Source organism: Micromys minutus (genome assembly GCF_963924665.1).
Source record: "Micromys minutus genome assembly, chromosome: 2".
Classification (NCBI taxonomy): Eukaryota; Metazoa; Chordata; class Mammalia; order Rodentia; family Muridae; genus Micromys; species Micromys minutus.
This window is the reverse complement of record NC_137971.1, coordinates 96,736,910-96,760,091: the sequence shown is the minus strand read 5'-3', so window position 1 is coordinate 96,760,091 and position 23,182 is coordinate 96,736,910. Positions and strand designations below refer to the sequence as shown.

Sequence of the window (23,182 nt, the reverse complement as noted above, 5' to 3'; positions counted from 1 at the left end):
TTCTCTACCTGGACTTAATTTCCGGTTCCAAGGGGCCCTGGTGTACTTATTCTCAAGAACTTTCATCTGTGTAACAGTCTCCTTTACTAGTATTTCGAACATCTCTGGGGGGTTTTATCACGAAGGTTTCCCACGCCAAACAAAAATCAAGACCCAAAGCAGACGACCAGCTACTATTTGAATGGACGTATAACAACAACGGAAAATGAATGGATGAATACAGGCTTCTACAGGGGTCGGCGCAGGCGCAGATAAGTGCTCTCTACTTGGGAGAAGACGGAGACAGGGCGGGAGCTTTAAATACTGGCGCTCTTTTCAGCCAGCTCAAAGCCAGCTGGCGCATGCGCAAAGCTCACAGACCCCCGCCTCTAAAGGCTTTATCCGCATGCGCGGCGTCCCGGAAGTGACGGAATCCAGGAATGGCGGCGTTCGGGCTTGCGGCCGGTAGTGGCCATTGGTTCTCGGCTTTGGCTCTTGGGGTGACTCTCCTTAAGTGTCTTCTCATCCCCACCTAGTAAGGACCTGCAAAGCCGGGGACTGAGCGGGAAGGCCCCGCGGTCGGCAGGGTGGGCGAGACTTGCATGGATGTTTTGGGTATGAGGAAGAAAGGCCATGTGTTCTCTCCGCCTTTGCTAAGCCTTCTACCCCGGGAGAGCTAGAATATATAGCCATGTCTGGCCAGGATGAGTCCTTATGCTGTCTAATTTTGAGCAAGTCACTTTCCATTTGCAAGATAATGACACCCACCTCCACCAGTATTTCAGCCTGTAAGACGCTGCTTAAAAGACCGGGCGGCGTTCTAAATCCTGAAGATGGAGAGCGTTTCAGGACCTTGTCTTCTGTGGAGTTGAGAACGGCAAACGTTCATACTATTATACTTCTTTTACTCTTCTTGTAGGAGGTGATGTTTCGGTTCAAATCCTCAATGTGAAAAAGAATAACCAGTGTGAAAAACTGTTAAGGCATAGGAAGGATTGAGTACACAAACCACGTAGTAGGAAAGAACCCAGGATTCTAGGTGCAGAAAGTTGTCATTGTAGCTGAAGATCTGAAAAAAGAAAGAAAAGGGTCAGCAGTTACCATAAGCAGTGGCCAGATCACAGAGGGTTGTGGGAAACATGCGGGTTTGTGTAAAAAAAAATAATAATAAGTTTAAGGTCAAAACTAAAAACACAGGATCCACCCGCTGCCTAGCTTTGTGTAAACAGTGGGTATACATATTTAACAGTTTCTGGTATCCCTTCACCCTCTTCCACTGTGCGTGCCTTGGGCACATGCCTTTGTGCACACTCAGCCTCCACTACATCTTCACACTGCCTAGGGTTTATTAGTATCCTTTAATTCAAGACCTTTACCTCTTGTTGAGTGTGAGAGCTTTTGTGTAGAATGCATGTCATTATAATGTATTCGTAAATGTAAATATTGTATAAGTTAGGTAAAGTAACTTGGGGAAAAAAGGACTAGACTGCAGAAAACATCTAAAAGCAAAACACCTTTCCCATTTGGAGAAAGCGAAACCACCACCTCAAACTCCTTTTAAATATTTTTCTGCTTTAGTTATTTCAATCTAGAAATAGACCTTCAGGGCTTTTATTTTGAATACTTCCCTCTGTCCAGGATTAATCTTTTCCTAGAATAGCTTCGTGGCTGCTCTCTGTGTTCACTTTGACCACTGGCTAGTCTGTCCATCACATTGCATACCAGATACAGTCATGTGTAGTTTGATGACATATACAATGATTGTCCAGTAAGATTTTTAAAAGATTTATATGTTTGTGTATGTGAGCACCACATATGTAGGGGTGCTTTTTGGAGTCCAAGGTGTTGGTTCCCTCAGAGCTGGAGTTATGGGATGTTGTGGGCAGCCCAGTATGGGTGCTGGGAACTGAACCCGGGTCCTCCGTATGAACAAGTCCTCTTAGCCATCTCTGTAGTTTGAGTTTATTTTCTAGTGATGTAATAGCTGTTTCAATCTGCATGCGTGTGCTCTGTAATGTGTGCACAATGAATTACTTACAATTGCATTTTTCAGAAAGTGCCCTGACTTTAAGTGAGGTGCCATTACAGGCACTTGTTATTTGACACCGTGTTTCTAGTCATCATTTTACTTTTCTTTTTCCTCAAGTGCTCTTTCAACAAATTATAATTACTTTTATTCTTAATATTCATTAAATAGGAAAATGAGCTTGTGATACTACAAAACTAACTCCCTTTGTTTTAAATTTATGTAAGAATTCTGAATGTAGGCATTCATTCATATATCAGCTTTGAATGAGGAAGAAATACCTATGTGAAAAATAACCTTTTTCAGACAATGTCTTGTACTGTATCCTAGACTGGTCTGAGGCATGCAGCAATCCTACCTCTACTTCTTGAGTGCTGTGACTATAGATGTGTTTCACCAAGCTCAGCTTGTTTCGGCTAGTTTTGAGATAAGGTCTTAGCATGTAGCCTAGGCTGTCCTCAAACTGGAGGTGATTCTGCCTCCACCGCCGTATAGGTGCTAGGACTAACCCAGGTCCTCTGGAAGAAAAGTCAGTGCCCTTAACCACTGCACCACCTCTCCAGCCCCTCTCAGTACTGTGATACAGAGCACCAAGGCAAAAAGGTTTTTTGATTGCTCACAATAGAGATGGGGAGACTCAACTCGATTCAAGGTTTTGATTTCCAAAGTTAATCTCTTCTCCAAATCTGACTAAAGTGATGTCATAATATAAATTAAACCCAGGCATGACAGCCCATGTCTGAAATGCCAGAAGGAGTCTAATACCTCAGGAGTCCATCATGAGTTGGAGGCCCACCTGGACTACATAGCAAATCCCTTTCTTAAAAATAATAACATAAGTTATAAGTATGGGAAAGGGTAATGTTAAATAAACAGCATTCCACAGCCTTAGAAAGAATGATAACTGATTTAGTAAACAGGAACCTTTTACCATTAAGCTGGGTGCATGCTTAATAATTCCCACACTTGGGATACAGAGGTCAAAAAATCAAGGAAGCCAGCGTAAAAACACCCGTGGGCAAGCCTAACAGCCTGAGTTTGATCCCCAGAAACTACATTGTGAGGAGAGAACAAAGTCTTGAGCTGTCCTGACACACAGGCTGCAGCTTGCTCCTCTGCACACAATAAATGTAAAAGAAACAGAATTAAGGCCTGCCTGGATTGTGTTCAGATTTTGTCTGGCAGGGCTGGTGGGGGTTGTTGCACAGAACCTCCTATATATTATTGATGCCAGTGCAAGAGTTTCCAAGACCATCTTAGAACATAGTCTCAATGAAACAAAACCTTTTAGAGCTGGGTAAGGTCGCTCATGTCTGTAATCTCAGCTCTAAAAGCAGAGGCAAAGAGACTGATATAAATTCAAGACCAGCCTGGTTTATGGAGCAAGTTCAAAACCAGCTAGGGCTAAATAATAACATTGTCACAAAACAAAGCAATTCTTGCTCTCATGGGTAAAGGGCCCTCACTGGCCAGTTTGACAACCTGAGTTTCTCCTCAGGACATTCATAGTGGAAGGAGATAACCAGATCTCCATACTTTGTCCTCTGACTCCTACACATATACCTATACACAGAATAATTTAAATGTAAATATCTTTAAAATGTAAAACTCTTTTGTAAGGCATTTTCTAGATTATTGATTTTGTTAGAATTTTTTGTGAGAAAGAGAAAGTGTCTTTCATGCAGTGATCTGAGATCCTGTTTGAAGCATTTTTTAGCCCTTGGAAGCCCTCTGAGACCCAATCACAAACACGTAGATCTTCCAACAACTTCAGATGGAAAATTGACATTCTTACCTCTAATAAGTGAGATGTTTTAGAATGTTGTACATTTATATATGCCATGTGGTTTTATAGAATATGAGATACAGCTATTTCAAAATCTAATTTTGTTCTTTAATTGCCTTGTGTAGCCATTCCACAGACTTTGAAGTACACCGAAACTGGCTTGCTATCACTCACAGCCTCCCAATATCTCAGTGGTATCATGAGGTAAGTTTCGCCTTTACCTTTTACGATTATATGTAAGCCAGCATGGCAGCACATGCCTGTAATCCCAGCAATGGAGATATTGAGGTGGGGAGATCAAGATTCAAGACCAGCCTGACCTAGATAGCCAGACACTATGTCAGAAATGAAACAACAGGAGAAATGCTCTTAGAGTCGCCCTTAGATTATTGCTCTTAAATGAGATCTTCAGGGCTGGGAGTGTGGCCCAGTGTAGAGCACCTGCCTGCTATGCACAAAGCCCTAAGTAGATCTCTGTTAACTGACACACAAGCGCGCGCGCACACACACACACACACACACACACACACACACACACACACACGAGCCAATACACAACAATGAAAGATTTTTCCCCCTAGGGGTCACCACAACATGAAGAACTGTATTTTTGTTTTGTTTTTAAATATTTGTTTATTTTATGTATGTGAGTACACCATCACTGTCTTCAGGCACACCAGAAGAGGGCATCAGATCCCATTACAGATGGTTGTGAACCACCATGTGGTTGCTGGGAATTGAACTCAAGACCTCTGGAAGAACAGTCAGTGTTCTTAACCACTGAGCCACTTCTCCAGCCCGAAAGATTTCTTAAAAAGATGTATTTTAACTACGTGCATATACGTGGAAGGGTTTGTGCACGAGTGTGACTGCAGGCTGCTGCTTCAGATCCTCCCTGGAGCTGGGTCGCAGACAGTTCACCTCCTGATGTGGGGCTGAGAACTGAGCTGGTATCCTCTGGTAGAGTAGAAGCTCTCAAGGGCTCTCTCCAGTTCTGATAAAAGAATTCTTTAAAAGATTGTTTATTTGTGTGAGTGTTTTGCCTCTGTGCGTACATGTGCAACAGGTGGATGCCTGATGCCTGCTGTGGTCAGAGGAAGGTACTGTATCTCCTGGAACTGAAGTAACAGAGGATGTGGATCCTGGGAACTGCAACCAGGTTCTCCACAGTAGCAAGTGTTCTTAACCACTGAGCTGTTACCCCTAAAGGCATTTTAAAGTGGCATTCTGATGTCAGGAAAATGTTTTCCAGGGATGAGGGTGTGGTTCAGGTGGTAAAGTACTTGTTACATAACCCTGAGGACCTGAGTTAGGTGGTCAAGCACCAACTTAAGAGGCTGGGTGTAGTGGTGCAGGTCTGTAACTCTGCTGGGAAGGCAGAGATGGCAGATCTAAGGTTCTCTGACGGATCCTGTCTCAAAAACTAAGGTGGAGAGAGGCCAAGGAAGACAGAACATGCACACCTGCCTCCACACGCACTGCCTGCAACTAAAGGAACAACTGAAACAGGGTGGCGGTCTGAGTGTTGTGGGTTGTTAAGACTTTAATTTTTAATTGTGCATATGAGCAAGAACCTACAGAGACCAGGAGATCATCAGACCTACTGGAGCTGAAGTTACAGGCAGTTGTAAGTTGTTTAACATGAGTGTTGGGAACAGAACTCCGACTGTCTACAGGAGCAGTATGCACTCTTAACCACTGAGCTCCCTCCAGCCTCTTCTTTTTGTTTCTGAAGATGGTTTCGTGTAGCCCAGGCTGGCTTTAAATTCACTGTGCAGCTGAGGATCTGGGGATCCCAAGACTTTAGGCAGGCTCGATAAGCACTCAGCTAACAAGCTGAGCTGCATCCTTATCCAGCCCTATTTTCTCAAGTCAGTGAAGTGAAAAACCTCAAAACAGTTGTCCTCAGGGACTGAATTTATTTCTACATAATAGTACTATAAATATTTCATAGATGTGCCGGGGAACTTTACATGATTGTTTTAGCTTGAGGTATCACAGTTTGTATGTGGATACCAACTAGGAAAAGTGTTATATAGGCTAGTATCCAGAGCGTGGGCTGTGGTTTCAGAATGTCCAGGTGTAACAGCTCCTACTTAATGCCTGTGCTGAGTGCTAGATGCGAGGTGGAAGCCAGGTGAGATGAAACACCCGGGAAGCACTGGTGCAATGCTGAGCCCTCACTGGGTATCAATCACTTCTTAGCACTGCATGTATGGAAAAGCAGTTCTCGCTTTGCCGTTTCCCCTTTTCTCTTACGGGTCCTTCTTAGTCCTCATGTTGTGACGGGGAGGGGGGGACTTTAATTGTTGTGTATTGGTGTGCGCGCGCGCGCACACACACACACACACGTGCACTCGAATACACCATAGCCCAAATATGGAGGTAAGGTGCTCTCAGGCTCTGCTTGTGGTCCTTTTCCCTTTCGATTCTCTTGTTCTCTCTAGGTGTTCTTTCATGTCCTTCTACAGCCTTCACCACTCCCCATCACCTGAGGACAACTGGCCCTGTGTCTGCTTACTGTACACAGAAGACTTGCTGATGCCTCCTTGTTCTTTCTAACGAGGAAGGAAAATTAGCAAGCCACAGTGCAGTGGTGTGGCAGGGAGGTTCAACACTACATAAGCCTGCACAGGGTGGAGTCAGATGAGACAGTAGATTGTCTATAGGTCCTCTGTAGTTGGGACTTTACCTTTCTTCACTGGCCTGCAAGTTGGGAAAGGCACCAAAGAGACTATTAATATCTGTTGTGTGAAAAGGATTTGTTTAAATCTTCATATGGACACATTGGTTATTCTGGTATTTGAAAACCAGGATTTGGCCCACATTTGAGTCTTATCTCCAACACTCTTAGTGGCGTGACTGGTAGTGAATGCCAGCCAATACAAACTACCTAGGTAAAAAGATGGCCACAGATAAAATCCCTTAGGGGGCAGAGGTCCTCTCTACCCAGTCTGGGGGTTTCTATGCAATAGGGATGTTGTACAGAGAGGCTCTGGGTAGTGTAGAATGGGGTTGGCAAAGAGAACTCAAGAACACTTTGTTCTGGGAAAATGGCCATCTCTTACCAGCAGCCACCCATGTCTTTAAATGGTTGCTACTTACTACTTTTAAAGTATGTAAATGTGACAGTAGTATAAAATCAGAAGTCTTTAAATTCCAATAAAAAATTTAGGTTAAAAGTTGTAAATGTGAAGTCTTGTACTTTTCCAAAGTTTTTATTGTTTGTATCCTAGCAAGAAATCATTTCTGAATATGTTCTATTGACCATGTCTATGAAGTTACAAAGCTGCTACTCTTTAATATACTGTTAAAATAGTCATTTCAAAGAATGAGATAGAAAATAGAATTTTTAGTTTTCTTTCTTCAGTTCAGTTGTCATTTTGCTTACATCCTACAGTGGAGACTTGGAATTAGAGAGGGATTGTTCTGTATGTGTAGAAGTCAGTGAATGTGTTGCTCAGAGACAGAGAGCCTCTGAGCTTACCTGGAGCCTTCTAAACCTTCTGAGTTTTACCTGCAGCGGTGTGAACAGGTTCTGATTTCTCCAGACCTAGCAGTTGCCTGCCATTAGTTTCCATGAGCAGAGGGCTAGACTTGGCGTGAGGCTGAGTGCCGTGATGCTTGCCTAAATCCAGCCCCGACTTTAGGAAAGAACTTAGAAGTGAAGAAGAGCAGATAGCAAGCCTTCCTTACGTCCTTTTATTCATCTTGGACTGTAGTCCTTGTGAAGAACCAGTTAGTATTCAGTGAGCTTATACTGAACCTGTAGAGAAAGAAATTTTCAATGAAAAAAGTTAACAAGGGACTGGAGAATCTGGCTCTGGTTAAGAGCACTTGTTTTTACAGAGGTACGGGGTTTGATTCCCAGCCCTGCATGGTAGTTCACAACCATCTAAAACTCCAGTCCCAGCAGAACCCCATGTTCTCTTCAGACCTTCAGGGACACCAGGCACACGCTGGTGCTTCTATGTTCAGGCAGGAAAGAGACTCATACACATTCAAAATAATTTACATTTTGATGTTTTGTTTTTTTAAGTAGCAAGTACAGAGAAGGAAGATTATAATTAGTGGCTAGCCTGTGATACAAGGCCAAGGAATCTCAAGCTGGTCCAAGGCCTATAATTCTCCTGCCTCAACCTCCTCAGTCCTGGGATTATAGGTGTGTGCATCATGTCCATGTGTTCTAATTCTCCTCACACAGGACTTGCTGTTTATAGGGCATTTTAAGTGCAACATCATATTATGCTTTCTGAAGGCTAGAGTGAACAATTTTAAATATACCTTGTTTAGTTTCTTAGGGAGTGTTTTAATTTTGTTTTTTTTTAATTACAGGCAACTTCAGAGTGGACCTTGGATTATCCCCCCTTTTTTGCATGGTTTGAATACGCCTTATCACATATTGCCAAATACTTTGACCAAGAGATGCTTAATATTCATAACCTGAACTATTACAGCTCAAGGACGTTGCTTTTCCAGAGGTTTTCTGTCATCTTCACAGATGCACTCTTTGTGTATGCTGTTCACGAGTAAGTGCAGATGTTATGCTGTATTGACATTTGCATGGAGGTTATTTAGAAAATGTATTACAGCAGATTTATAGGGAACAGAACCCCATTCATATAGAAGCAAATCCTGAAGCAAGTTGAGCTTTAAGATGCCTGAGAGGAAAGACTGGATCGTTCTTGAGAGGTTTTATGGAGAAATGGGAATAAGGTAGGGTTTTGAGGTTGCGATAGAAGACACTGAGTCTTATGAAAGAACTAATTCAAATAGAATCCCAGGATCAATTTTCTCATGCAGAATAACCCCACATGCCTTCCCTTCTTTTTGGCCACTCCCAGAGGCTTTTGTGGTGTGCCTTATTTTGTGGGACTTGGTATGTATACATTTGTACACATATACCCATTGTACACTGCCAAAGTCTCTTCTTAAGGAGTTCATTCCAGTAAACTCAGATTCTTTCCCTGTGCTGGAGAGAAGGCTGGGCAGTTCAGAGCATTTGCTGCTCTTGCAGAGAACACAGGTTTTATTCCCAGCTCCCTCTTGGCAGCTCACAGCTGTCTTTGACTTCAGATCCAAGGGCTCCAGTGCCTTCTTCTGACTTGCAGGAACCAGACATACCCATGGTTCAGTTTTACAAATGGGCAGTTTTACCACGAGAGACTGACAGGCATGTTGGCATGCACTTCAGATTCCATTACGAAGAAGGTAGATACACGTAGATCCTTGGTGCTTGTGACCAGCTGGAACAGTTGGCAAGTTCGAGGCCAGGAAGAAACCCTATCTCAAAGAATAAAATAGATGACAATCCCCAGAGATCTGCCTGACTCTGCCTCCTAATACTAGGACTATAAGTACTGCTCCCAACTTTTGTTGGTTTTAGTTTTGTAAATATTGGTTCTAGGGTGTGAACTCAGGTCCTCTTGCTTGTACTTTCTGACTGAGTCATCTCTCCAGCCCTTATATAAAGATTTGTTGCCATCAGCATCTAGGTAGTGAAGAACTACAGCTTTGCAGTTCACAGCCCAAGACTGGTCTGGAATCTGCATGTTTAACTCTAAGCGTGTATGTATGGGTCATGCATACACATTACAGATTGAGCCTAGCCAGAGTCTTGCTCACACTTAGCGTGTACCATTCTGCCACTGAGTTATATAGTGCATTTTAAACTCCTTCCTTTTTTTTAAAGACAAGGTCTTAATGTAGCTCAGGTTCGATTAAAACTTGCTATGTTGTTGATGATGACTTTGAACTTCCTGTCCTCCTACCTCTACCCGTCAGAGCTGGGGTAGAGCTGGGGTACTGTGCTCAGTTGCTAGGCCAGCACTTTCCCAACTGAGCTTCACTCTTAGCCCACACTTTGCACTCTTAAGGACTGATCTAGTGTGTGCCCTTTTGTTTTTACAACCCTTACTTGGAGGTCATAGACAGCTACATTTAGTTTCATTAAGTGAGCACTTGTTTCCAACCTGTATACCGGAGAAAAAGATACGGCACTGGCCCTGAGATCAACCGTGGACTACATGGACAGTTGGCCAGAAACGGCTCTGTGCACTGCTGTGCTGAGGCATAGTTATTGGTTTCTCTCCTGGTGTGTCCTTGTAGGTGCTGTAAATGCATCGATGGAAAGAGAGCAGGCAAAGACCTCACAGAGAAACCGAAGTTTATTCTGTCTGTGCTGCTGCTGTGGAACTTTGGGTTGTTAATTGTAGACCGTATCCTTGGTATTCTATGTCCTGTTCTCTTCCTTGAGTGTGCTAACAGGTTAATTCTTTGTGTAGTGATAATTACTAATTGTGAGCTACTTTTGAAAGGGAACTTGGTCTGGATTACTTCACTCCCCAGCCTGTGCTCTCTCCAAGTTTACTGGAATCTGGTTATTAAAATACTTTGTCCCTGATTATTGAATTTTGAGAACCAGCTAAACCATTATTTTTAATTTACACATTAAGAAGGCGTCCACGAGTTCTATACTCATTCATAGCACACTTCATTATGAATCTCAGGTCATCTTCCTTGACAAGGCCCCAGATATTCATTTCCAGTACAATGGCTTCCTGTCTGGGTTACTGCTGCTGTCCATTGCACGCCTGTTTCAGGTAAGCACAGAAGAACTAATCAGATTCCCACTTACAGTTTTTAGCTTATAAACATAGTTTTGTGGTGGATGATAGATAATTTATTTGACCCATTGTTTGGAATTTCACCACACAGACATTTTTATTGGTATGCTCTTTTTTTATGATACTTTTTCTTTGAGATGAGAAAATTATATCCTAAATATAAAATATTTTATTATATTAAATATAAAATATATAACAGGATATAAGTTATACCCTACGGTGTGATTACAATGTGGTAGGTGTGGACTAGTTCTGTCTAGCTCTACTGTTTCTGTTGGGTGGAATACTTATAGCATTTGCCATATAAATGATGGTGGTGTTTTTCTATGAGAAGCTCGTAGGTTAGTTAGAATAGTGTGATGGAAATACGGAATTTGAATCAAAAGATCCATGTTTGTAAGCACTTAACGTGGGCATATTTGGTTCTTTTCCAGTTTCTATGGCATAGGTAGAATCCAGACTGCCTTTATTAGAGTTTGGGGTTTTGTTATACCTTTACTTCTGTGGGTTAAGAACTGCATTTAGTCCCCTTAGCTGACATGGCAGTGTGCCATACAGTCCAGGGTGCTCAGAGACGGAGGTGGGTAAACCCTTTGGATCTGAGAACTCAGGGACAGTCTGGGCAAGAGCTTAGTGAGACATCCAGGAGATAGAATGCATGTTCTCTCATACACTACTCAAGTGCTGTACCCACTGACTTTTGTTTTTATTTGCTTTGGATTGGTTTGGTTTTTTAACTTTTATTAATTTTGAATGGGCTGAGTATGTAGCTCGGTAGAAGAGTGCTGGCCTAGAGTGCAGCAAGCACTGGACTCAGTCCCCAGCATAGCCCATACACACAATATAGTATTACAGAGTGTATTCGCTCGTCCTCTGATCCTTGCTCCTCTTTGGCCAGGTTAATTACATTTTCTGGCTCCCTCAGATCTTGTTTGTGGTTACAAACATACCCCATATCTTCTGGTGCTTAGTATGTATCTGATGAAGTAATGATTTATTATTTTGTGTGTATGTGTTGTTGCTATGCGTTTATATACCCAGGCGTGTACAGGTGCACACAGACATCACAGGGCATCGGATCCCCTGGTACTAGAGTTTCAGGCAATGGTGAACCATCATATGGGTGCTGAGAACAGAAGCCTGGTCCTTTACAATAGCAGGAAATGCTCTTAGCTACCAATTCATCTCTCCAGCTCCTACTTTGAATTTTCTATACATTAACATAAAAAATTAAATTTCTCAGAAATCGAGAAAATGTACTACAGTGATACACACAGAGGATTCTTTTTCATTAAATGATGTGGGCAGAGCTGTGTCTGGTTTGCTATGGCATGCGTCCTGTTCACATAGACTGTAAACACTGAAAGAACTAGTCCCACGGAGAGTGGAAACCCTGCCTGTGATCTGTTTGGGTGTGTGCTCTGGATTGCTTGGTCTGCAGCCCTGCACCTGAGCTCGGTGAGCAGAGCAGCAGTTCCCACTGGGCCTTTGCTTCAGTAGGCAGACTGTATTCCTTACAGACGCTCCTGTGCCAGTGAGGTTGTGGATTCCAGGTGCCACATTTCATTCTATTTTTACAGAACACCCCCTAAGGCATAGTTATTGGGCAGGAGAGAAGTCTCAGCAGTTAAGAGCACTAGTTCCTCTCCCAGAGGACCTATTTCAATTCCAAGCACCCACATGGTAGCTCACAACCATCTTTAACTCCACTTCCAGAGGATCTGATGCCCTCATCTGTCTTCTGCAGTCATTACACACATTGCACAAACATGCAAACAAAACAAAGGTTCTCTTTAATTTTAATTTAATTTTTATTGGATATTCTCTGTATTTACATTTCAGATGTTACCCCTTTCCCCCACTCCCATCCCCCCTCCTCCTCCACTTGCTTCCATGAAAGCGCTCCCTCTCCCAATCACCCTCTCCACCTCACTCAGCACCTTGGCATTCCCCTACACTGGGAAAACACACCTTCACTAGACCAAAGGCCTCTTCTCCAATTGATGCCAGACAATGCCATCCTCTGCTGCACATGCAACTGGAGCCATGGGTCTCTGCATGTGTGCTCAGTGGTTGGTGCTTTAGTCCCTGGGAGCACTGAGGGGTTTGGATGGTTGATATAACAAAGTTTTTTAAAATGTTATAGTTATAACTTTAGTTTTGATTTGGTAAAACAAAACATGGTAGTCTTAACACCCTGGAAGCTCTATGGCAGAAAAAATCAATTCAATTCAGGAGTTTGAGATCAACCTGAATAACATAGTAAAACTCTAGGGGTTTTTGTTATTGTTTTATTTTGTTTTCAAGGTTTCTACTTTTAAAATAGATAGGTTTTGTTTTGTTTTGTCTTGTTTTTTTTCCCCCTTTTTGATAATATTTTTAGCTCCAGAGAAATGTTACATGAATAGTTGTGAGTCCTCACCCGTTTCCCTCCAATGTTACCTTGCTAAGTAACTATCCACCCAGGCTAAAAAATTCATTGGTTTATTTGAGTTTTATCAGGTTTTCTACTAATGTCTTCCTTCTGCTCTAGGATCCACTCCAGGATAACACGTACTGCGTTTCATAACCTCAAATCTAAAGTGACAGTCCCTTTCTTTCTCCTAGAAGAGGCACATTGAAGGGGCGTTTCTCTTTGCTGTCCTCCTCCATTTCAAGCACATCTACCTCTATGTAGCACCAGCCTATGGAATCTATCTGCTGCGATCTTACTGCTTCACTGCGAGTAAACCAGGCAAGTCTTAGCGATGGCAGCAAATCCTTGAGGCTCACAGTGTCGTGAAGCACAGCAGGTGTCTCTCAGGTCCTGCTCCATAGACTTCCATCATCCACAAAGATCAGAGTATACCCAGGCATGGTGGCAGCACAGTAGCTTTGGGCACATTTGGGCTATGTGTTGAACCCCTGGCTTTCCTGTTCTGCAGATGGCACTGTCCGATGGAACAGCTTCAGCTTTGTCCGTGTTACTTCCCTGGGACTGATCGTTTTTCTAGTTTCTGCTCTTTCATTGGGCCCCTTCCTAGCCTTGGTAAGACATTTTATTTTATTTCTGCTTTTTACTTTTTAAAAATTAATGTCAGTCATGGTTTTGTCATTTAAGAAGAGCAATGAAGTAGGGAGTGTGGGAAGTAACTGTGAACTCCTCCTTTCCTACCAAAGATGAGGTAGAGCGCTCTGCACATGTTTCTGTGCATGTTCAAGTATCGTGAAAGTGTGCTTACATGAGAGAACTAACTTTCACTGTGGATTCCTCTTAAGTGCACCAACTTACTAACATTTCTAGCGTCCCTGACAGTCCTTTGTACACAGCAAACACTGTAAAGTGCCTGAGATGGCCAAATATTTCTTCTTTCTCTCTTGGTCCACCCCCAAAATTATTTTTACTTCCTGTTACAGTAGGGGAACACCACATCTTATGTAGTCCTCCCTGCTCCCCACATACACTTAAGCAGGCGTAGATGGAGCACTTCCTGTGCTCTCTCGTCCTGTGTAAATTCTGTTGTACCTCTAATAGCATGAATGAGTGACTGTTCACTGACTTATGTGTGTCTTCTCTGACCAGTTGAAAGATTAGGTCAAAAAAGGTCAGTGGATTGCTTGGGATCACTATGCACGATGCTGCAGGCAGTTTTCCTGTTCTGTGTTAGAATTTAGGAAAAAACAATGGCTGTTTAATTGGTTTCACTTCTTCTTTTCAACAGAACCAGCTGCCACAAGTGTTTTCCCGACTCTTTCCTTTCAAGAGGGGCCTTTGCCATGCCTACTGGGCTCCAAACTTCTGGGCTTTATACAATGCTTTGGACAAAGCACTGTCTGTAATTGGTATGGTACCCAGCCTTTTCACTTAGACTATGAATACTGAAAGGACTAGTCCCACCAGGAAGTGGAAACACCTGCCCGTGTTTTGTGCTTGGATGTGTGTTCTGGATCATTTGGTCTCCGGTCCTGCACTTCAGCTCAGGGTGAGCAGAGCTGGAGTGCTCGAGACCAAGTCTTGTGCAGTAAGTGAGGGACTGCATCCTTACAACGTTCCTTGTGGCATTGGGGTTGTAGATGCTTTCCTTGGGTGAGTAGATTCAATCTTAGACACATTTTTTTAAAGTATTTTAATTATGGAGGGGGTGTGGACTTGAGTGCTGGTACCCACAGAGGCTAGAGGTGTTGGATCCCCCTGAACCTGGAGTTCCAGGTGGTTGTGAGCCAAGCTCAGATTCTCTGGATGAACTCTCAAACTTCCAAGCCACCTCTCTAGCTCAGCCCCCCTCCCGACATTTCTTAAAGATAGTTTTTGCCTTAAGTGAAATATTATTCATCAGAGTTGACCCTACTTTTAAACTTAAATATTTGAAGAAAGGGAAACAGTGTATGAATTGTGACTCTGGGCCCTGAACCAAGAAGAAAAAAAATAACCCTGTCTCAAAAAAAACAAGAAAACCCCAAATATTCCTAATAGCTTCAGTTCTGTGCAAAAGCAGGTCACAAACTGGCTTTGGGCTTTCTTGTTGACTCCTGATCTTGACCTCCTACATAAATTGTTGGCTGGGTTCCATTGCCAAGTCATTTGATTGCCCTAATCTTGCTTTCATCACAATACTTTGGGAATTCTTGGACTTTACTTTCCTGCAAAGCATGTTGTTGTGAATGAAAGCAAGAATTAAATACATATGTTAGGTTGAGCCAGGAAGATGGCTCTGCAGGTTAAAGGTGCCTGCTGCTAAAACTAACAACCCAAATATGGTTCCGGAATCCATGTAGTGGAAGAAGAAACCTGAATCCCTCAAACTGTCCTCTGACCTCCCATGTGCATACACCCTTCCCAGCATAAAGACAGTCGTGGGTCTGGAACAATTGCAGGGAACTGCTCAACAGTTAAGAGCACTTACTGCTCTTACAGAGGACTTGGGTTTGGTTCTCCACTTCTCACAAAACTCCAGTTCCTAGAGATTTGATGCCCACTTCTGACCTCCTTGGGATCACATATACACAAGATGTTATCAATAGTAGACTTTGGAGTCACACAGACCCAGATGAAGTTGTGGTACCAATTGGTCATGTGGCTTTGGGCAGGTTACTCCGTCTGTGCACTTGAGTCTACTAGGAACAAGGGAGTAGGTGCTTTTGCAGTTTCTGTTATGTACTTACAGGAAATCGATACAGTGTTTACTCACTCATGTTTAGAAATCCTAGTTTGGTTTCGTCCCTCACTCACCAGTCCAGCATCAGTGTAATGGCATTCTTACAAAGTAACTTCCACATTTGTACTTTTGAAAAGCAGCTACCACTCAGTCTAGTGTGCAGTGCAAGGTCTGTCTACCCTGCCTAACTAGGGAAACTGCTGAACCTTACATGCTTCCCAAAGATGCCTTACATAGAAAGGTAGTAGCATGTTCAGAAACTTGGGGAAATAGCCAAGAGCTTTAAGACAGAATGGGGCTGGGGATTAACTGAGCTGGTGGAGTGCAAACCCTAGTTCCACTGCCAGCATGCATAAGCCACTGTGGGGTGCACCTGCAGTTCCAGCTCTCAGAAGGGGAATGAGAACTTCAGAGTCATTCTTGGCTGGGTTTACTACATGACCCAAAGAGGGGAGAGAACTGGGTATGAGGGTACACACCTGTAATTCCAACACTTGAGTGGAGGCAAGAGGATCAGGAGTTCAAAGCTAGCCTGAGCTACATAAGATGGGTCTCAAAAAGAGGAAAAAGAGAACCAAAAACAGAAGGGGGGAGGAATAAATAGAAAATACATCAGTACGTTCCATCTTCTCCACATTGCTGGCTTTCAGTGGCAACAGACAGGCCTGTGTAGGTGCTCAGGCTATCTGACTACCCTGGTTTTACTCTAGAGATCATTTTGGGTGGGCTGAACATCATTGTTCCAGACTTGGTTCATCTGACAAGTAATGATTGAACTTCTGTATTTGGGGACAAAATGACATCATCATTTCTGTATTTAAGGGACATAGTATAGTAGAGAAAGTAAGCACATGAACTGCAGCTCTACCTCTCGATTTAGTTCTTTTTGTATAACTGAATTAGTTTGGCAGAGTGGGTGAGTCATTCAAATGGATTTTGGTGGTGTGCTGAGGACTCCCAGTCCTCTGAGACTAAGTCTCGGTGGCACAGATGAGACTGGAGAGGCACAGAGGTGGCAGATCAATGGAGACTGCTGTATGGGGATCATGAACTGAATGCTGCAGGAAGCGAAGCGTTCAAAGTTGTGGTGTGACATGGTCTGTGTTTTAGATATTTTAAATACCCACAAGGTTTCTGTACACAGCACAGATAGTCCATTCTACTTTGGGTCTATAGCTATAGTCATCTGGAACCAGAAAGAAGCATCTGCTGGAGGCAACATAGATAGACTTAAACCCATGGAATCCAGCTGTGAACAGCTGTGAGATTTAGTAGCTTTGTAAGATTGTTGCTCAAGGATCTGACTCATAAGATATGGAATCCTATTGATTAAAGTAAAACGTCTGTTTACTCTCTAGGCTTGAAATTGAAACTTCTTGATTCCAGCCAGATCCCCAGGGCCTCGATGACAAGTGGTTTGGTTCAGCAGTTTGAGCACACAGTTCTTCCCTCAGTTTCCCCTTTGGCAACCCTCATCTGCACACTGATAGCCATATTGGTAAGAACTTGGCTTGTGGTGCTCATTTGCTGAGCTTTCCTATCAGAGTGCTGACTGAATTTCAGCTTCGACGCGTTTCCAACTGCAGCATAAATTCTGAAATCCTGCAGACTGGAGTATTTCCTAGCAATTCTCAGAGAAACTTTGAACACAGTGGGGGAGGATCACCAGAAAAGCCTCTGTGAGAGAGGCTTGCCAGCGGCTGTTTAAGCCATCTGTCCATCCTGGCATGAGGAGAAAGAAAAGCCCAAGTAGGAGGCATGGAGCGCACTGTGGAGAAAGAAAATCTTTGTGGCAGAACATCCAGGCTTTGTTTTGTGTTTCCCATCCTTGGCTAAATGATCAAAATGTGTCTGGAAAACAGGATATTTTGTCTTGGTGGTAATAATGAACTATGTGAAACAGAAGCCCTTTGCTCATCAGATGAAAGTCTGCTGTAAAGCCAGGCATGATGGCCCGAGCCTGCAATCCAAGCTCGGGGGAGGTGGAGGCGTGCTGTTAGAGCCTCATTCATACCTGTCAGTGCTTGGTGACTTCGTGATAGTTTCAGTAGGATTGAACATAACTCAGCCCTGTGGATAATTACACATTCGATTTAATTTTGGTTTCTAAGTGATGAAAATCTGACGAGACACCTGTCCCGCTTGTGAGTGGCAGTGCTGGCGTGCAGGCAGTGAGATCAGACTGCTCTACTTACTCACAGGTTTTAGCTGAGGCTTAAAAATACTAAACCCTCAGCCTTGGATCTGGGGCTGTGGTTCAGCGAGTGAGAACGTGATAAACTGACAGGCACGGATGCACATGAATGCATGCCTTTAACCCAGCAGCGGGGAGGACAGGAGGGAGGCTGGGCCTTGCTGAACCCCAGCCTGGCTCTAGGTTCAGCGAGAGACCCCGTCTCGAAGGAATAACACGGTGATAGAATGCATAATACCCAACATCCTCCTCTGACCACTTTGTGTGTGTATGCCCTTCCCCCAACATAACTGTGCTTACACATGCAGATAAGACCAGAGAGAGAAAGAAGCAAAACATTTTTTTAAAAACCTGCTATAAATTTTCGGCTGTTTAAGCTGTGCGCTCTAGGGCCAAGACTGTATTCTGAATTACACTGCCTCACAAAATGGTAAAATCTAATGCACTGTCCCCAAAACATCTATGAATTTTTGTAGTTTGGCCTAGTAAATTGAATGAGTATTAATTAATTATACAGGTAACACATCGTTAAATTTTATATCCCAGGACTTATCATTTATTAATTTGGATAAGGTTATGTTAGTGAAGTAAATACATATTCCTATGGGCTTACATTTCCTTTCCTAAAGCTAGCTTTGGGGGAGTGTACAGAGTGGTGGGTTGTTTCTAGTACAGTAGAAAATCCTCTAGCTTTGCTCTTTTCAAAGATGACACAAACTGTGTTTACCTGTGCCTGGCTTTTGCAAAGCTGACTTTAAATGACACTGAAGTTTTGTCTTTGCCTATTGTTTCTAGCCCTCTGTTTTCTGTCTTTGGTTTAAACCCCAAGGGCCCAGAGGCTTTCTCCGATGCCTAGTTCTTTGTGCCTTAAGTTCCTTCATGTTTGGATGGCATGTCCATGAAAAAGCCATACTCCTTGCGATTCTCCCAATGAGGTAAGCAAACAGCTCAGAGAGTTGGCATGTTTCACTGTGTCTTGCTGTCTAATGTCTACCTGTTCTAGACATGTCCAGTGGTGTGGGGTACAGAAAGACAAGCTGATTGGCTTAATCTTTATACCTGTGAGGATTCTGAGATGTGCAGAAATCCATGGGTTATTCCCACATTTTTTTATGACTAAATACTGTCATGAGCATGCCCTGGCAAAGGCTGACATCCTTTGGCATCAACACAACTGTAAAATAAAGCCCCAGGGTCCCCTGTTCTATGTTGTTAGTCCAAGTAAAGACTATTACAAAATGGCCCCGTGTATGTCCACTTTAGACTTTCCAGAGCTGTTTGATTGTTTCTTTCATGTCATATTGGTTTGCATGCTTTGGGGTAATTAGGATAAATTGGTGTAATCCCATTTTAGAATTGGCAGAAACCAGAGACCAGAGAGCTTATGATTTGCCTGTATCCCCTGTACTGAGGAGGCTGAGGCAAAAGGTGTAATGGGATCTGATGCCCTCTTCTGGTGCGTCTGAAGAGAGTGACCTGGTACTCACATAAAATAGATAAGTAAATCTTTAAAAAAACAAACAAACAAAATGCTAAGTCACAGAGCTAGCAGATCACAGGCCTTCAGCTGACCTTGTGCTGCCAAATCCTGTGATCATCTCACTGGAAATGGAACAGTGTCCACCTGACACCATTAAAATCCAGCACATAGATGAGAATGGAATCCACCCTTTTCTGTTTTTGAGGGTTTTTTCAAGTCATGAGAACGCTTTAATGTTTTCTTTAGAGCCATAGGATTTCCAGATTGCAACATAGAGCAAACTCTAAACTCTACTGCAGGTCCAGGTCCAGAGATTATCTAAAAGATCAGCTGTACATTTGAAGTGAATGCTTCAGTAGTTTCCCCGTCTGTCTCCACTGAGCAGCTCCCAATCCTACATTAATTTATTTCAGAAAGATAGTTACTTATTTCTCAGTGAAGCAAGAAGCAAGGTGTTTCTATCTCTCTCCCTCTCCCCTCCCCCTCTCCCTCCCTCCCTCCCTCCCCCTTTCTTCTCCCCCCACTCCCCATCCCCCCAGGGAGAGTGGGATGTCTGTCTTATTCCCCTTTTCTCTTTGGAACATTTATTTGATTACGTTAAAAACAACACCCAGGGCCCCAGGACATGGCTCAGCACATAAGAACACTTGCTGGCTGCTCTTCCAGAGGACCTAGCTCAGTTCCAATCACCCACTTGGCAGTTGTAGCTATGGCTCCAGGAGATTGATGCCCTCTGACCTCCATGGGCACCAAGCATACATACGTATAGAGGGCAGACAGACTTGAAGACAAAACACACACATGAAATAATCAAAGTTTTGTACAAGTCCTTCAAAACAGACACAGCTAGTTCTCACTTGAGTTGGACTTAACAAAACCAGTATTTATTTCACAAGAGAATTATCAGTATTCATTTTATAAACGGTTATCAGTGTTTATAATAGACATGTTTATTTAAGCTCTTTGCAGTCACATTTCAGTTGTGTTAAGGAATTATTGTAAGAATCTTTATTTTTAGCCTGTTGTCTGTGGAAAAAGCAGGAGATGCGACAATTTTTCTGATTCTGACAACAACAGGACACTATTCCCTCTTCCCGCTGCTCTTCACTGCACCAGGTAAGCAGCAGCTTCTCAGCAGGGTGCATTTGCTCACTTGTCCTTTCCTTCCGCCCTAAGCCCCTGCTCTTTAACTTAAACAGTTGGCAGTCTTCCTGAAGCAGAAAGTTCTTTTCAACGATACCTCCAGTTTACTCTTGGTTTTAAGTATATTTAGATGCTTCAAAAATGGTTAGCCAAGTATGGTGGCACATACCTTTAATCCCAGCACTGAGGAGTTAGAGGCAGGTGGATTTCTGAGTTCAGAGCCAGCCTGGTCAGCATAGTACGTTCTGGGCCAGCTGGGCTTATGTAGAGAAACTGTCCAAAAGAAAGGAGTATTAACAATGTCCGTGTGCTATTTTGTCTTTTAACAGAACTTCCCATTAAAATCTTACTCATGTTGCTGTTCACCGTTTATAGCATGTCTTCACTGAAGACACTATTCAGGTAATTTTAGAAGTACGTTTAAGGTTATATTTATTCCCTTTTATGAGATATTTGCTCTTAAATGGTCAAAGAGCATTTCAAATGTATTTCTAACATGGTAAAGTTTTCTGTGTACACAGGAGGATTCAGCGGGGGAATCATGTTTGAAAGTGGTTAGTGATTTGTACACATGGCCACTGTACATAAGGCCACTGAATTGAATAATTCAGAAGTTAGTAAAATATTAAATTTTGTATGACTTGTACTTTACTAAATTAAAGCATGTTTTTAGAACATGTATGTTCTTATGAAACAGTCACAGTGCGGCCCCATCTGTCTTCTGAGTACGAGACTAATTTTATCTGGGCAGCATAGGTGAATGTGGCAGGTTATATTGTTGAGATAATGGAGTGCACGGCCTGGCTCTTCTAAAGGCAGTGTTTGAAGTCGGCATTGGCTGGCTGCAGGAGTGCGGGTGGGAAACACTAGCTGGGAATATTTGCTCAACCAGGATGTAACTGACTCATCTAAAATCAGACCTCTCTCCTTCAGAAAAGAAAAACCTCTTTTCAATTGGATGGAAACTGTGTACCTTCTCGGCCTGGGGCCTCTGGAAGTCTGCTGTGAATTCCTATTCCCTCTTACCTCCTGGAAGCTGAAGTACCCCTTCATCCCTTTGCTGCTGACCTCGGTGTATTGTGCAGTGGGCATCACATACGCCTGGACCCGGCTGTATTTTTCAGTGTTGACTGACTGTCTGGTCAGCAAGACAAAGAAGCATTGAGTAAAGAAGTGTTTGGATGAAGGCCAAGCAATTACTTCATGGGTATTAATCAGAACTTGAAGAAAGTTGCCAGTAGCAGGGTCCATTTATTCAGTAGATCTGTTTAAGGACCATTCTCCACACTTGGCCTTGCCCTGCCTAGCAACCTGATTGTTTCCATGGTGAGAACCCACTTGCCCTCTCTAAGCAACAAAACACATTTGAGAAAGCTCTCACCTTCCGCTGTAAAAAGAGTCTGTGATTGTTGAGACTGCTGTGCCCACTGAAGGTGAGCGGGGAGGAGAAAAGCGGCGTAATTTTTTTGTACCTGGTACTAACCAGTGTTAAGATGTGATGCATAATTAGACTCTGTACCTAAGGAAGTATAAATAAAATGTTATTTTATATTTATGCATAAAATAGCAGTGTTTTAGGTCCTTACCAGTTCTCAGTTTTATTTTCCTGTTGGCACTCACATGGGCAGACGGTGTATTATCTCTGTTCTGTACACCTTGTTCCAGGAGAGGTTTACTCAACAAGCCAGGAGATATTTAATGTGTTGATTTAGCAAAGCCCCAGGACTCCACACCACACTCAGAACTCTACAATAGTCTCTTCTCACAGCGAGCCCTGCTATTTGGATAGCCTTGTGTTCCTCTTGTAAACACTCTGAAGTGGTCTTAGTTCTCCCTTTATTTTTTTTTAAGATTTATTTATATATCATGTATGTGTGCTTGCATGTATATGTGTGCACCACACATGTTTTATGACTGAACACCAGAAGAGGGTGTTCTAGAGGATCCTTTAGAACTGGAGTTACAGGTGGTATAAGCCATGTGGCCTGGAAGCTGGGAACCAAACTCTGGTCCTCAGTAAGAGTAGCCGTTTTCTTCCTGTTTTTGAGACTACTTCGTATATACTTTTTATCTAGGTCCTCAGTTTCCCTACTGGGGCAGTGATTTATACACATTATAGTTACACGTTATCCACTACAGAGCTAAGAAAGCTCATGTCGTCCTGGGTGCTGACCCAGTCATTCTGTTTCAAATTGTCTGTTTCAACAGTAAAGATGGGGATTGGACCAGAAAGAAAAAAAAGCACGCTTCTAGCGTCACTGTTCCCTTTGTACCCCATGATCAGTCCCAGCATAACACACAGAAGTAATAATCTGTGTGTGTAGATATATACACACACGTAAATTTTAAACCTAGCTTAGCATAGTAATGAGAGAGTAGAGGCCTAAGAGTCAGCCTGCCTGGAAATCCAGCTTTCTTTTTTTCCTTTCATGTATGTTGTGTGTTTGTGTGTAATTATGTGTATGCTGTGGTGCCCACCTATGGAAGCCTGGGATACATAGGGAGTCACCATGTGGGCACTGGGACTGAACCCCCTTCCTTGGTGACACAGAGCCACCTTGAAAATGATTTAATCATTCTTTAGTGTCTTTATCTCTGAAGTGATAATAGAAAGGATAGCCTGAAACTTTGGGGTGGTGAGGAGAGTTGAGACAGTCTTGTGTAGGACCTCGATAAATGACCAGGCTAGCCTTGAATTCAGAGATCTGCCTGCCTCTGCTCCCTGAGGGATGGCATCACAGCCATTGCCAGTACGCTTGGCCCGGCCTGGAACCATTTTTAATTATTGAGTGTATCAACTTGTTTCTGAGTCA

General features: G+C 43.0%; 1 protein-coding gene across 7 annotated transcripts; it reads left to right on the top strand.

The window, feature by feature from the left end:
• Nucleotides 1–412: 412 nt before the first annotated feature.
• ALG8 (ALG8 alpha-1,3-glucosyltransferase) lies at nt 413–21,808 on the top strand (the record flags this gene model as incomplete). Of its 7 annotated transcripts, none has more annotated exons than XM_080912109.1 (13): nt 413–514; nt 3,917–3,995; nt 8,127–8,320; nt 9,900–10,009; nt 10,326–10,393; nt 13,028–13,151; nt 13,342–13,445; nt 14,119–14,239; nt 16,911–17,050; nt 18,542–18,681; nt 20,245–20,342; nt 20,699–20,771; nt 21,303–21,808. In XM_080912109.1, exons 1-13 carry the CDS (start codon nt 420–422, stop codon nt 21,532–21,534), a joined length of 1,578 nt encoding a protein of 525 aa, XP_080768235.1. In that variant the 5' UTR covers nt 413–419. The 7 variants fall into 7 exon arrangements, with proteins under 7 accessions (XP_080768235.1, XP_080768234.1, XP_080768240.1 ...); XM_080912108.1 differs by having other exon boundaries at nt 13,025–13,151; XM_080912114.1 differs by lacking the exon at nt 20,699–20,771 and having other exon boundaries at nt 13,025–13,151; nt 21,303–21,529.
• Nucleotides 21,809–23,182: the final 1,374 nt, after the last annotated feature.